Here is a 12,401-nt window from a genome sequence, read left to right on the forward strand (position 1 = left end):
TAATAACCGCCTAACAGCGGACTCCAAATTCGATCAGATCTGAATCAGTACTTTCCTAGTTCCCACATCCAAATCGAATCCGACCCGTTTACATCCAACCCAACAAATCGGGACCTTCTGGAGTAAATTCAGGAAATATTTCACGATCTTCTTCGGTCGAAGAACTGCGGATTCTTCATTCCTGAAGGCAAAGAAGAAAGGGGAAAAGTTTAAGGTTAGGGTTTCTCCCAGGAATCGGAGCTAGGGTTTCCTTTTGGTTTTCCGGCCACCGGTGATCGTTCTCGTGCCGAAGCTCCGGGAGGTTTTCTGTTCGCCGGAAAAGATGACGGAGGCGATGATAAGGAAGAAGCCCGGGATGGTGAGCGTGAAGGAGATGCCGGTTCTGCAGGACGGGCCCCCTCCGGGAGGGTTCCCTCCGGTACGGTACGCTCGCCGGATTCCGAGCAAGGGGCCGAGCGCGGTGGCGATCTTCCTCACTGCCCTCGGGGCGTTCTCCTGGGGAATGTACCAGGTCGGCAAGGGCAACAAGATCCGGAGGTGAGATTCGTTTCCTTTCCTTCTCACGATCTCTTCATTTCTGAATGCACCCATGAGAATTCCAGCTTTTCTTGGCACATCAAACACCGGATTTTTCCCGATTATGGTTTCCTAGAAGGCGTTCGATCTGGACGGCTATGGTTTCTTAGTTTAGTCAGGCATTTTGGGGTTTCTTTCCACATCAAACACCGGATTTCTCCGATTAAGTTTTTTTTAGAAGGCATTCGATTTTCACGGCTGGCTTAGGGTGTTCTAGACGGCATTCGGTTTCCGTGGATAACGTTTCTTAGTTTAGTCATGGATTTGATTTACCAGTCTCATCGGTGAAGCTGTGTTGTTCGTGAGTGAGATTTTAGTTGTACATATGATGCTGCTTTTTAGGTTGATTCAGTTTGTTTTTCCTTGAGTATTGATTCTAAGGTTAGGTTTCTATGTCTAATTTTCCTCCTGTTTTAGTTTCGTTCTCATTGCTGGAAAAAATTGGGAAATTTTTTGATATAGTGTAATTGTTACATCTTCCTGCTTTGATCGGTTTGCCCAAGGTTACAGATGCACAGTGACTGTGACCATCGTTTTACTTTCCATTGTAAATTCTAAAAATCGTGACGATATCCCAATTGGTTGATGAATTCTGAAGTAAGCCATCTCAATGGTTTTAGGTGTTTGAAAGGATCTATAACCTCATTGCTTTTTTGTGGGATGTAGTTCAAAAGAAAACAAAGCTGAAAAATTGTGTGATTCTTCGCAGGGTTTGAATCTTGAGTTTTTGGTGTTTGTGCTTATGACATTATAGAATGATGTTCTGGGATGTTACCCTCTAACATTTCTTTGTCACCAATGTAGCTGGCCCTTTCTTTTTCCTTGAAAATTTTAATTCAGTGCCTTGTGAAATTCAGTTAACTGACAGTATTTAGATATGATGGAGCTAAAATCTGTCGTTAGTCATTGTAGATTATCCAACTAAAATTCGAACAGGAAATTCCAATGGAACCAGCACATTGAGTCGGTTCATTGAACATATAGATAAGTTTATTTTGGCTGTTGAGCTTCCAGAAATAGTGATCAAAGTGATTTGGGTGCTCTCTTCAATGGTTGCAATCATTATTTGTGCCTTTCATGAGAAACCATGTTTTGTTTGTTAGAATTATGGAGACAGACATTGGAAGCAAGAGGTTTTAAGTTGAGTAAGAGTAAGACAGAATATATGGAATGCCGGTTTAGTAAGCAATGAAGTAGTGATGAGAGTGTAGTTAAGCTTGGTGAGCAAGAAATACCAGTGGATAACTGTTTCAAATATTTGGGATCTATCATTCAAAAGTATGGAGAAATTGATGGAGATGTAAATTATAGGATAAAGGCTGGGTGGATGAAATGGAAAAGTGCAACTGGAGTGTTGTGCGATCGTAGAATGCCATTGCGGTTGAAGGGAAAGTTTTATAGGACGACAATTAGGCCCGCTTTACTATATGGTATGGAATGTTGGGCTGCCAAGAGACATCATATTCAAAAAATGAGTGTAGCTGAGATGTGTATGCTTAGATGGATGTGTGGAAATACAATAAAAGATAAGATTCGAAACGAGGAGATACGTAAAAAGGTAGGCGTTGCATCCATTGAAAATAAGATGAGAGAGAATCATTTACGGTGGTTTGAACATATTCGGCGAAGGCCTAATGATGCTCCAGTTAGAAGGATGGAGAAATGGGAAAATATATTAGTTAAAAGAGGTCGGGGTAGGCCTAAGAAGACTTGGATGGAGATGATAGGAAAGAATATGAATGCTTTGAACCTCACCGAGGACATGGCATTGGATAGAAATGATTGGAGGAGAATGATTCATGTGGAAGACCCAGAATGATTTTCTTTTTTGGTTCATATCGCCGACCCCAATTGTTTTGGGATGAAGGCGTAGTTGTTGTTGTTGTTGCATGAGCAACCATGTTTTGTTTGTTAAACATTCTACAAAGTACATGGGCGGTTCAAGTTTCCAAAGGCTGTGTTAGGAGAGCTTGATGTGTTTGTTTCTGCAAAGCCATTTTGTTTCAAAATGGCCTCAGACACAAATTTCCTGGATGCATAGTGGGGCACTTTGATCTTTTCTGAGGCTGGATATAGGTGAAGACATCCGTGCCACATCGTAGTCTTTTGATGCTTATGAACTATCTCTTTTTCTTGTTACATGATCAACCACTCGGCCTGGATTTACCGATAGGTGTTGGTTTCTTAACACTTAACAGTACTTCCATTGTTCTAAAACCTTCTTAGGCTTCATTGGGAAACTGGTAGTCAGATGGAGATTATGCATTTGAAAAAGTGGTAGCTATCAATTCCATTCTTTAGTGTAAGTACAAAGGAGAGAGGACCTCACTTCCCATCCCAAATGCATAAACATCCATCCCAGCTACCAGTTTCGAAACGTCTACCTCCAAGGTAGTTTGACCAAGTTTTTACCAATTGCACTAACTCCCATCCCAGCTACTAGTTTCCAAACAGTGCTTTAATTGTCTTGGTAGTTTTAGATACAGGACACGAATACACAAATTTTTTGGAAGCTAGGACACAATTTATTTTCATAAAATTGTATATATATATATATTGATGTTTAATATATAAAAATATATTTATTAAAGATTAAAATAATGTAAGACATGTTGTGATGTGACACATGGCATGACTATCTGTTGGTACCTAGACATAGGAGACTAATAAACGTCCCTGTGACATAGGCCATAAGTTCCTTGGTACATGCTCTTTAAACATTGGATTGGTGTTACTTTAGAGATGGAATTCTTAAGTACCGATACGGTGCACCTATGCCCATCTAGTAGAGACTGGAGTGTGAGACCATAATTCTTTCATATTTTTTGAGTTCTTTTGTTGATTAACCTTGTATCTATTATGGTGTACATGCATTCTTTAATGGAAAATGCGTTTTGGAATATGTGTTTGTCACATGCCTGCAGGTTTATCTTGCACTTCAAAACCAACGGCTCATAATGTACACAAATTTCATGACTTGAAATTTTGTTTTTTTCCCTCTAAAAACACAATTTAACGTGTGATATCTGATAGATAACTTTGTGGACTACAACTATGGAGTCAGATTGAGCAGATGCTGCTTACACCCATGCTTTCCAGCTAGGTGGGCATAGGTGTATCCAATCATCTATATTGCACGCAGGCATGCTCGATCGCTCGAGTGTGTCACAGCCATGGTACTCTTTTCCGGCATCACTTCTGTGTTGTGTTGGCCAGAAGCTTGTTGGGTGGAACCCACCATCATGGCTGGTATTTCAGCCAATGGGATGGGGATTTTTCTAGGTCAAGCAAGGCTTAAAATTGATCTGTTTGCTGCTATAAAGGGTATTCCGAAAAAACGTATGATATCGTCAGTTTTCCATGAATGGTTATCCTATTTGTTGACTTATATATCATACATCAAATAATTCTGAATATCAGAGTGTTCAAATAACCAGGGAGCTGAAGGAAGAAAAATATGCTGCACGCAGAGCTCTAGTTCCTGTGCTTCAAGCAGAAGAGGACGAAAGGTATTAAGTGGAAAGTGGTTTATCGTTTTTCCTATACTTCATTTTCCTGCCACTTGATTTTGATGCATGTCTGGTCTTCCACAGGTTTGTGAAAGAATGGAAGAAATACCTGGAAGAAGAGGGTAGAATAATGAAGGACGTTCCTGGATGGAAGGTGGGCGAGAGTGTCTACCACTCTGGGAAATGGATGCCACCTGCTAGTGGCCAACTTCGTCCTGAAGTTTGGTGACAATACTGCTGGTTGGGCTTTTGCTTATGTTTGATCTTTTTATTGAACGAACCGTTTTCAGTATTGATGCTCTCTTGTTAAAGAGATGATTTGGACTAAGGGCACTTTTTGGGCCTCCTCTTTCTTTGAGGCAATCAAGAACGTTCTGAATAATCATGCATTAGCTAATAATTCTCATTAGTTATGAATGCTTGGAGTGCCTACTGACTGGATTACCTATTGCTGCTTATGTTGTTAGGACTATGGTTTCAGTGAGGAAAAAGGATAGGGTAACTAAATCTAGTGGATCCTTCGGTTTTCTCCTTACCATGACAAAATGCCACGATATAAAGTTGCCTAGGGCAAATCTATATTGATACATGCATCTGTTTGGATACAGGCGGGCATTGCTATCTCTTGCTATATAAGGCGCTTATGTTGAAACGGCGACCGAAATATCTTACCCTTTAGATTACCTGTTAAAGATAGCCCATAGAAGACTCCTACGATAACTCAGGAGAGCCTCCTAGTTCATATGATTTCTGAAACAAATTAGGCTGTTTTGGACACAGACAAACCCAGGTATCCAGGTAAACAAGATAAGCTGGGATATTTGCATTGTGAAGGCAAATGCTGTATCCACCGCATAGCATTTTGCCTGACGAGTCCATCCATACACAAAATATATCTCTGCTGATTTGTTGATGATAAAACACAAAATATATAAGAATTTTCAATTTCTTAGGAGACATTGACTGACACTTTTTTGCCATTTAAAACTGTCACTATGGCTAGCAGCTATGAGCCTCGGAATATGTCCTATAAACAAGGGTGTTTTGCGGATGAACAGAATGATCAAGGTTTTAGGGAAAAAATCCTGCATGACTCAAGATGCAAGGGAAAAAATAATCATTTTCCTCTTTTCTTTATATACTGATTCAACAAAAATCTAAAATTGAACAATCTCGTCAACCCATCAAAACTCTTGCTACATCCCTTAAAGTATGGATAATCTCCAATGCTACACAAGAGAGATGCTTCCAAACTTATCCAATATTTTTTTCTTTTTAATCTCATACATAGCCCCATCAACCTCCACAAAAAATGAAAAAATTGAAGATATCTGGGAGAATAAAATTGTAATTTCCATATAACAACCAAGCCTAAATACTTCATGGTATCTTCTCATTCTATTCACAAGCCTAGATAACTTACAAAATGCAACAGAAGAAATACAAGACAGGGGTACCTTCAGACAGTACGCAAAATTCCACGAACTTTCGTTAAGAAATTATGAAGATTTTTTCTGAATTTCTGGCGGTTGACGCGGTCAAGTGATAAAACAAGCTGATTCGAACTTGTAAGATTCTGCAAAGCTGCTACAAGCCTTGACCTGAGCATTGCATCTCCTTGGCTTTCTATAAGTTCATGGCCCAGTCTCTGATAAAAGTACAATCAGATAATGTGTTCTAGTAATCAAATGAGTAATATCTTATGCGTGAACCAGCCAAAACTTAAACGAGACAGCATAACTTGCCCTATGTTTAGATTTGATTAGACGTTCAGGGCTCGGCCTGTCACAGACAAGTCATGCCAGGGTCACTGACGTGCTCTGAACATGAAAAATGAAGCAATAACAGGAAGCCTGCATTCTAAGTCTGAGCTCTCTGGGATTTGACACAAAAAGATTTTGACAAATAAATAGAAGGATCCTGGGGTGGTATCTATTAAATTCAATCTACTCTCGCTTTTAAGTTAGCGTCTATGAAAAATTGCAGGATTAGAAAAGAAAAAGAAAAAGTTCTGTAGTTTCTCTGACAGTTATTTATATAAAGTTTGGAATGACAGTAATTTATATTAAGTTTGAAATTTCCAACCAATTACACAATTCTTTTGTTTTTCTGATTTAGCATGGAGAAACCACTGCTATGGTTTGAACATGCCGTTATGGGTTGAGAGGTGTCACATCGACCATGGACCTAAGATGGTGCCCACAGTGTAAACTCCACGAGTACTCAAATTTAATGACATCATGCAGCAAATAAGCATATTGGATCCTAGAAAAACAAATAGGACTAATCAGGGGAGTATCAATATTTCCCCAAAATTGATCAATTTGAGCATTTGTATAATGCCAAGACATCACACGATGACGTCCTGAAACTATAAGATGCACTGTATCACTAGTGGCAGTGCCTCAGCCACCAATAACTTGCTGTTTGCTTAATAAAAAAGTGAGGACATACAAATCCTAGCCAGCTAGGTTCAGAATTCAGATTTATAAAAGGAAAGAAAATCACCTGGTACAGAGCAGGGTCACAGATGATCAATGGAAGAAGAGCATCTGCTGCAGAGCCGACAAGTTCAACACTGAAAGCAGAAAGATATTGTTATTAAATAAATACATGGACAAACTTCACCAAATTGTTGAAGAGTAGCATCATACTGACTTGTAATCCTCAAAAAGGAGTAATTGCAGCAAAGAGCGAAGAAAGCTTGCCAAAATGCCTTCTTTCAATTTTCCATTTGGATCCTCAATACTTGCAGCATGCATGCCCAGACCCTCTTTTCCCAAACATCTCTCCTTGTAGTGGAAAGAAGCGAGTGCACTAAGCGCTGTTAAACTCATGTTTACAACTTCGGTATCCTACAAACACATAAAAGAGCAAATGCTTGTGACTTCTGTTTAAACAACCAACATGCCTGCCACATGGGTGTTGTGAACAATAACGTGCATGCAATATAATATAGTTACAGATTCACACTTTCAAATATTAATGCAGACAAAGTGTAAGCTAGCCCATGGCACATTATATTTCCCGTTGTTGACAGTATATCCAACACACTACATATCAATAAACTGGAGGAAATTCCTTGCAGAATAAGATACCTGTTGGTGAATACCAAAGTCGAGAGACCCAACAATATGCCCAAAGGCATCTGGATTCAACTGGGCAACCTTTTCTGGATACACCTCTAACATATGTGACAGAAGCACAAAATACTGCAAAGCAAGAATCAAGTCAAGTACTCATTTATACATGAGAATAGATACAGCAATATGCTACAGTACCTGGCGACAGAGTTTGGGATATTTCAGAAGGTCCATAGATATGAGAGGGGTGACAATATGCAGGCCCAAGTAAACAACCTGTATTGCAATGTAGTTGAGTTACTTCAATATAAAAAAGCATCTAATGCAATGTGCGTCAGGGTTACCTGAGCAACATCTGGGCTTTCCACTTCACTGGATGAAGAAAAATCAACCTGCATACAAATAGTTATCTTTATTGCACTCACCAATCAGTATATTGACTTTGAAGAGATGTAGTCCTTAATGAGAAATACCAGGTCCTTAGAACATAAGTTTGTTAAAAGCTGAAGCAGAGCACGCAAGTCCTTGTACTTCTGAGTCTTTGCCTCCCCAAGCAAACTGCTCGAAGAACTCAATGATATCTGAAAAAGCCAGTATGTTTTTGTGACTTACAATTAGCAATACAATCTTGACATCTCAGAAGTAATGGCCAAATGATTGCATTCTGAAGTCATTTTAAAGTTGAAATACACTTTATACAACAATAAAATTTGACAGTACGACCAGAATGTGACCAGCTATTATAATCACAAAGCCTTGAGCAAGTCAAGGGGAAGGCACAAATCTTAGTGGGGCCTATAATACAGATGAGAGTCCTTTTAAAAACTTCTGCAGCCTAACATCATTACTATGTGATTACACAAGTCAGGCAACTACTTTTCATGTAAAAAACAAAATTGTCTATAGCAGGGGAACATATATCCAGCCACACAGTTGTATTCACTCGTGCATAAAACTGGATGCACGAGTAGAATAGTGTTTTCTGTGAGATCATAAGAAACATGTCTCACAAAGCACCTCTGTGATTAACAAACCATAAAAAGTTGGGGACGTTGACAACTAATGAGAGATTCTCAGAAAACAGACTTTCAACAAGAGATGGATAAAAAGGAACACAGTTAATTGTTTCATAAAGGCAAGAGAGTAAGATGTAAGGGAAAGAACATTAAATGATGAGAAAAGGAAAGACAAAGCAGGTAAAAATTTTGGTGGTTGGGATTTATTAGGCAAACCAGGGCGGCACACTTTTCATCTTATAATGCCCACGTGTTTCAGAAAACTTTTGACTGGTCGTGGTTAAAGATTTCAACATGGTTTCTAATGAGCAAGAGCTGGTTAACTTAGGAATCAAGGCTTTCTAGGACAAGATTATAGATGTAACTTTTGAAGTAGAGCAATTTCAAGATACTATGATTTCCAACTTGATGACTTCATGCAGATGACTCAATCCTAGCTAGAGAGTTCTTGAACATGTTTTCTCTGCACAAGTTACACAAGTCCACAGAGTAGACAGTAAATGTAAATTATCAAACTTAGATGAGAGTAACGTATAAAACATTGTATCACGAATAAAATATGCATGATTGAGAAGAAAAAAATCAATCAACTTTGAGGATTTCTCTAGGGGTGACTTCCTTCACTAATGAACTGTAAAACTGCTAAATGGAAAGATGAAGATAAAGATGCAAAATTTACTTTCCCAATGTTGTGAGCAGAGTATATTTGAAGTAATTGCACACAAAAGCTAAAAAGCACTGCTGTATCATTAGGCTCTAGGAAGACCAGCTGTCCATCAACCAAGTCCACCACAAACTTAAGCAAGATGTAAATCACTGCAGACTGGAAAAAACAAGTCAATTCTTAAAGATCTGAATAGCCTCATAGCTCAAAGGAGAAAAAACGAATGACAGATTGGAGAGATTAGTACCTGATTTTTGTAAATTTCTAAAAGAGTCAGGAGAGGGTTCATGACAGTGACACCCATGTCAAATATAGCCTTTTGAGTGCGAGGCTGAGTTGCTCTAGCTGCTCCTCTCAAGCGCTCCAATAAACAACTAACCTACAAAGAATCATGCTGTCAGTAAAATGGTTATCCAGCTATCGAGGCCAATGTACAGTCATCAGGAATCCGCATTCCTCCTTACCATGAAAATAGCATCTGCTTGTTGTGCAACATCTTTGAGATCATTCTTTCTAGATATATCTATTAGATATGACGTAACAGGCCCCATGAGATCCCTCACATACCTAGAAGTACCAATCGTCAGGTTTCAGGTTTGTAAACACCGAAAAATAACCAAATATATGAACTCACTGGTTAGCTGCCTCTGTGGTATTCATCCCACAAGCAGACCGGCATAATGCATCTGCAAGTGACCGCTGCATAATAGTCATAAATAATAAATTTCATAGAAAAGGGTCTCCAAGGCAGAAACAGGATGATACTCACTTGGAGAGGAGCGGCCATTGAGAACAGCACTCTATCTGATGCAAAAGAATTTGCCAGTTCACGCCATGAGTCCTGTACAAAAAACAACATAAGCTATGATGAATTTCAACTACCCTGTAGTAGTAAGCCTATGCCTAAAATACATGCAGGTGCCTCAACACTATCTTACCAATGTAACAAGGTGAGCACAGATACTTCTTCGACTGACAAGAGTGGGTAGAAGTTGGAAACAAGTGAGCTCCTGTAAGCATAAAATATTTAATAGTAGTCGTAATTCGTAACAAATGCATGCGCCTTTCAAATTTATAGATAGTAAACCTGTTAAAATTCCGAATTGTACATTTTCTAAATATGGAAGTATTTAGAAAGTTTCTTCTAACTGAAGTCTAATATTTATATTTTGCGAGCCTACTGACAACATGAATCATATTAAATAAGAATCTAATCATACCATCAACTCCTAAACTTGACATAAATCCAAAACCTCCTATGCACAGGAGACAGTCCCATGTGTGTCAGGCAGTGCACTGAAGTTGCATGATGCAGCAAAAAGGGCTAATTTAATGGAAGAAGTATGCTCTTAAATCATGGAAAAAATTCTTGCCTAGAAGGGATAATGGGCCAAAAAGGAGGAAAGAGAAGATAAAAGAAAAAAAATGCATGCAGCTAATAGTGATGCCTGAATTGAAAGGTCTAAAAGATGGGTACTTTCTAGCTTAGTCATCAGTTAATATTTCAGTCTACATTGCTGTTACCATCCACATTGTCTGTTACCAAAGCCCATCAACTCAAGTCCTATTTATTTACTTTCCCCTCCACATCTTGCAGCTTATTGCTTATTTATATAGTTTCAAATTAGAAGTAGAGACAACTTTCTCCTTTTATAGCAGGGATAAGAACTGCACAATAGCGTACAAATGCCGCACTGGAAACTGCCTGGTTTGATTGCGAGCTTGCATCAAAGATCGCAAAAGGTAGTTCTAGCTGGCATCACACATAACTCTATGTGCACCAAGAATTTCAGCAATTATTTCAAGCAATCAACATGATCATACATTTCCAGTACCTCACCGATAGATTCCAATGATCCATGCCAGGTATAGGTTCAGACAAGATATATGACCAATCTGAGTACACTAAACTAAATTGGTAGGACTTTCCCCTATGAAATTAGATCAACAGAAGGGTTTGCATTAGTTTTGAAATCCAAATCTGACAAAGCACAAAAATATACAACTTCATTAAAGACCCGAGCAGATTAGGTCATTTTACATCGATTCCAGAACCACAAAGCACAGGAGTCTGATAGGATTTGGGAATGGGAATGGATCCGCCAGTTTGAGTTCAACACAGGTCTGATTATGCAAGATCTGAATAGATCAGATCTCATTATATGGCAATAGTCCTAGATCTTTAGAATTGGTAATAAAGGGTGATTTCCACACAAATAACCCTTTGAAAGTGTATATACATGGGATCATAGTATCATACTAAACTTTATTCAGATTCAAATATTCATATGATCCTCAACTAATAAATGTATCCTGTTGTATGTATATATACATACGTATATAGTATAGTATATACGTGTATATATATATATATATATATGTGGTCTTCCACAAAAGCACGAGAAACCTTCAAAAGAGTGTCTATTGGAGACACCTCAAGCACAACCCATAAAAGGGTAAAAATGGAAGAACACTAAAATAATAAATATTTATTTCTTCACAAGAGATGCTTAAAAAGCATTGAGATACAAAGGAGAGGGTCACCCATATATATACAAGAGGAGAGTGAGGTGGGAAGAGCTCTTCCTAAGAGTCGTTGGACCTAGTCCAACGGCTCCATTTATAGCCATTGGTCTAGGTCCAATGACTATAGTTGGTCAAGATCTAACTAGATCTTGACTAACTAGTTCAAAATGAACTAAAAAATAAAAGAAAGAAAAATAAAAGAAATGAAAAAATATAAATATATATTATATTATTATTTTATATATATATATATATTACATGTTACATTTTAACACTCCCCCTTCAAACTTGCGGTACAATGAGCGAAAGCATGTCTAAGAGGAAGTGAAATCTGGGAGCAACGAGAGGTTTGGTGAAGAAGTCCGCTAATTGATACTCCGATGTAACATATAGCAGATCAATGGCCTCATGTAGATATTCCTCTCTAACATAGTGACAGTCCATCTTAATATGTTTGGTGTATTCATAAAATGTTCGGTTGTTTACAATATAGATCACACTCTTGTTGTCACAACACATTTGTGAAGCTTGTGTTGCTTCAACTCCCATGTCAGTAAATGGACATCTGAGCCAAACTACTTCTATTGTCATGGTTGACATGACTCGGTATTCAGCTTTAGTAGACGAGAGAGAGACCTTCTGCTGCTTTTTGCACCTCAACAAAATTAAGGATTTACCTAAGAAAACACAAAAACCAGTGGTTGAGTGTCGATTATTGGGATCACCTCCCCAGTCAGCATCAATATAAGCAATTAAATCTAATGAAGATGAAACTGAAAAGAAGAGGCCTCGTGAAAGAGAAGACTTTATGTATCTAATAATACGTAAAACTGCACACATGTGAACAGAGGTGGGAGCATGTTGAAACTGATTAGCTGTGTGTACAGCGTGTGCTATGTCTAGTCTAATAATGGAAAGATAATAAATTGCTTCGATAAGCTGTCTCTAAGAAGTGGGATAATCAAGAGGTTCTCTATCATCAATTCGCAGTTTAACATTGATAACTTTTGGAGTGTTCACTTTCTTA

General features: G+C 38.4%; 2 protein-coding genes across 2 annotated transcripts in view; one reads left to right on the forward strand and one right to left on the reverse strand.

Moving 5' to 3' along the window:
• The first annotated feature begins 129 nt into the window (after positions 1–129).
• Positions 130–4,496, forward strand: LOC149821585 (NADH dehydrogenase [ubiquinone] 1 alpha subcomplex subunit 13-B-like). The gene is made up of 3 exons (XM_089981170.1): positions 130–537; positions 4,014–4,085; positions 4,170–4,496. The coding sequence occupies exons 1-3, from the start codon at positions 323–325 to the stop codon at positions 4,312–4,314; spliced, it is 432 nt and encodes a 143-aa protein (XP_089837296.1). The 5' UTR covers positions 130–322; the 3' UTR covers positions 4,315–4,496.
• An 832-nt stretch (positions 4,497–5,328) lies between these two features.
• LOC149821586 (exportin-4 protein) overlaps positions 5,329–12,401 on the reverse strand; it is a 96,313-nt gene continuing 89,240 nt past the window's right edge. Inside the window, exons 20-32 of the mRNA XM_089981174.1 lie at positions 9,787–9,858; positions 9,618–9,689; positions 9,483–9,547; positions 9,313–9,415; positions 9,096–9,227; positions 8,864–9,007; positions 7,642–7,749; positions 7,513–7,560; positions 7,367–7,444; positions 7,184–7,297; positions 6,744–6,940; positions 6,594–6,663; positions 5,329–5,733 (exon numbers count right to left, since the gene is read on the reverse strand). Coding sequence (XP_089837300.1) covers positions 5,545–5,733; positions 6,594–6,663; positions 6,744–6,940; positions 7,184–7,297; positions 7,367–7,444; positions 7,513–7,560; positions 7,642–7,749; positions 8,864–9,007; positions 9,096–9,227; positions 9,313–9,415; positions 9,483–9,547; positions 9,618–9,689; positions 9,787–9,858 — 1,392 coding nt within the window. The 3' untranslated portion in view covers positions 5,329–5,544. The remainder of the gene's footprint in view (positions 5,734–6,593; positions 6,664–6,743; positions 6,941–7,183; positions 7,298–7,366; positions 7,445–7,512; positions 7,561–7,641; positions 7,750–8,863; positions 9,008–9,095; positions 9,228–9,312; positions 9,416–9,482; positions 9,548–9,617; positions 9,690–9,786; positions 9,859–12,401) is intronic.

This window comes from Nuphar pumila, chromosome 11 (genome assembly GCF_984573655.1).
Source record: "Nuphar pumila chromosome 11, dmNupPumi1.hap1.1, whole genome shotgun sequence".
Classification (NCBI taxonomy): domain Eukaryota; kingdom Viridiplantae; phylum Streptophyta; class Magnoliopsida; order Nymphaeales; family Nymphaeaceae; genus Nuphar; species Nuphar pumila.

Coding starts and splice junctions, on each gene's coding strand:
- LOC149821585 (XM_089981170.1), top strand. CDS start 323: ATGACGGAGGCGATGATAAGGAAGAAGCCCGGGATGGTGAGCGTGAAG. Junction 538..4,013: donor AAGGGCAACAAGATCCGGAG/GTGAGATTCGTT, acceptor TCAAATAACCAG/GGAGCTGAAGGAAGAAAAAT. Junction 4,086..4,169: donor CAAGCAGAAGAGGACGAAAG/GTATTAAGTGGA, acceptor GGTCTTCCACAG/GTTTGTGAAAGAATGGAAGA.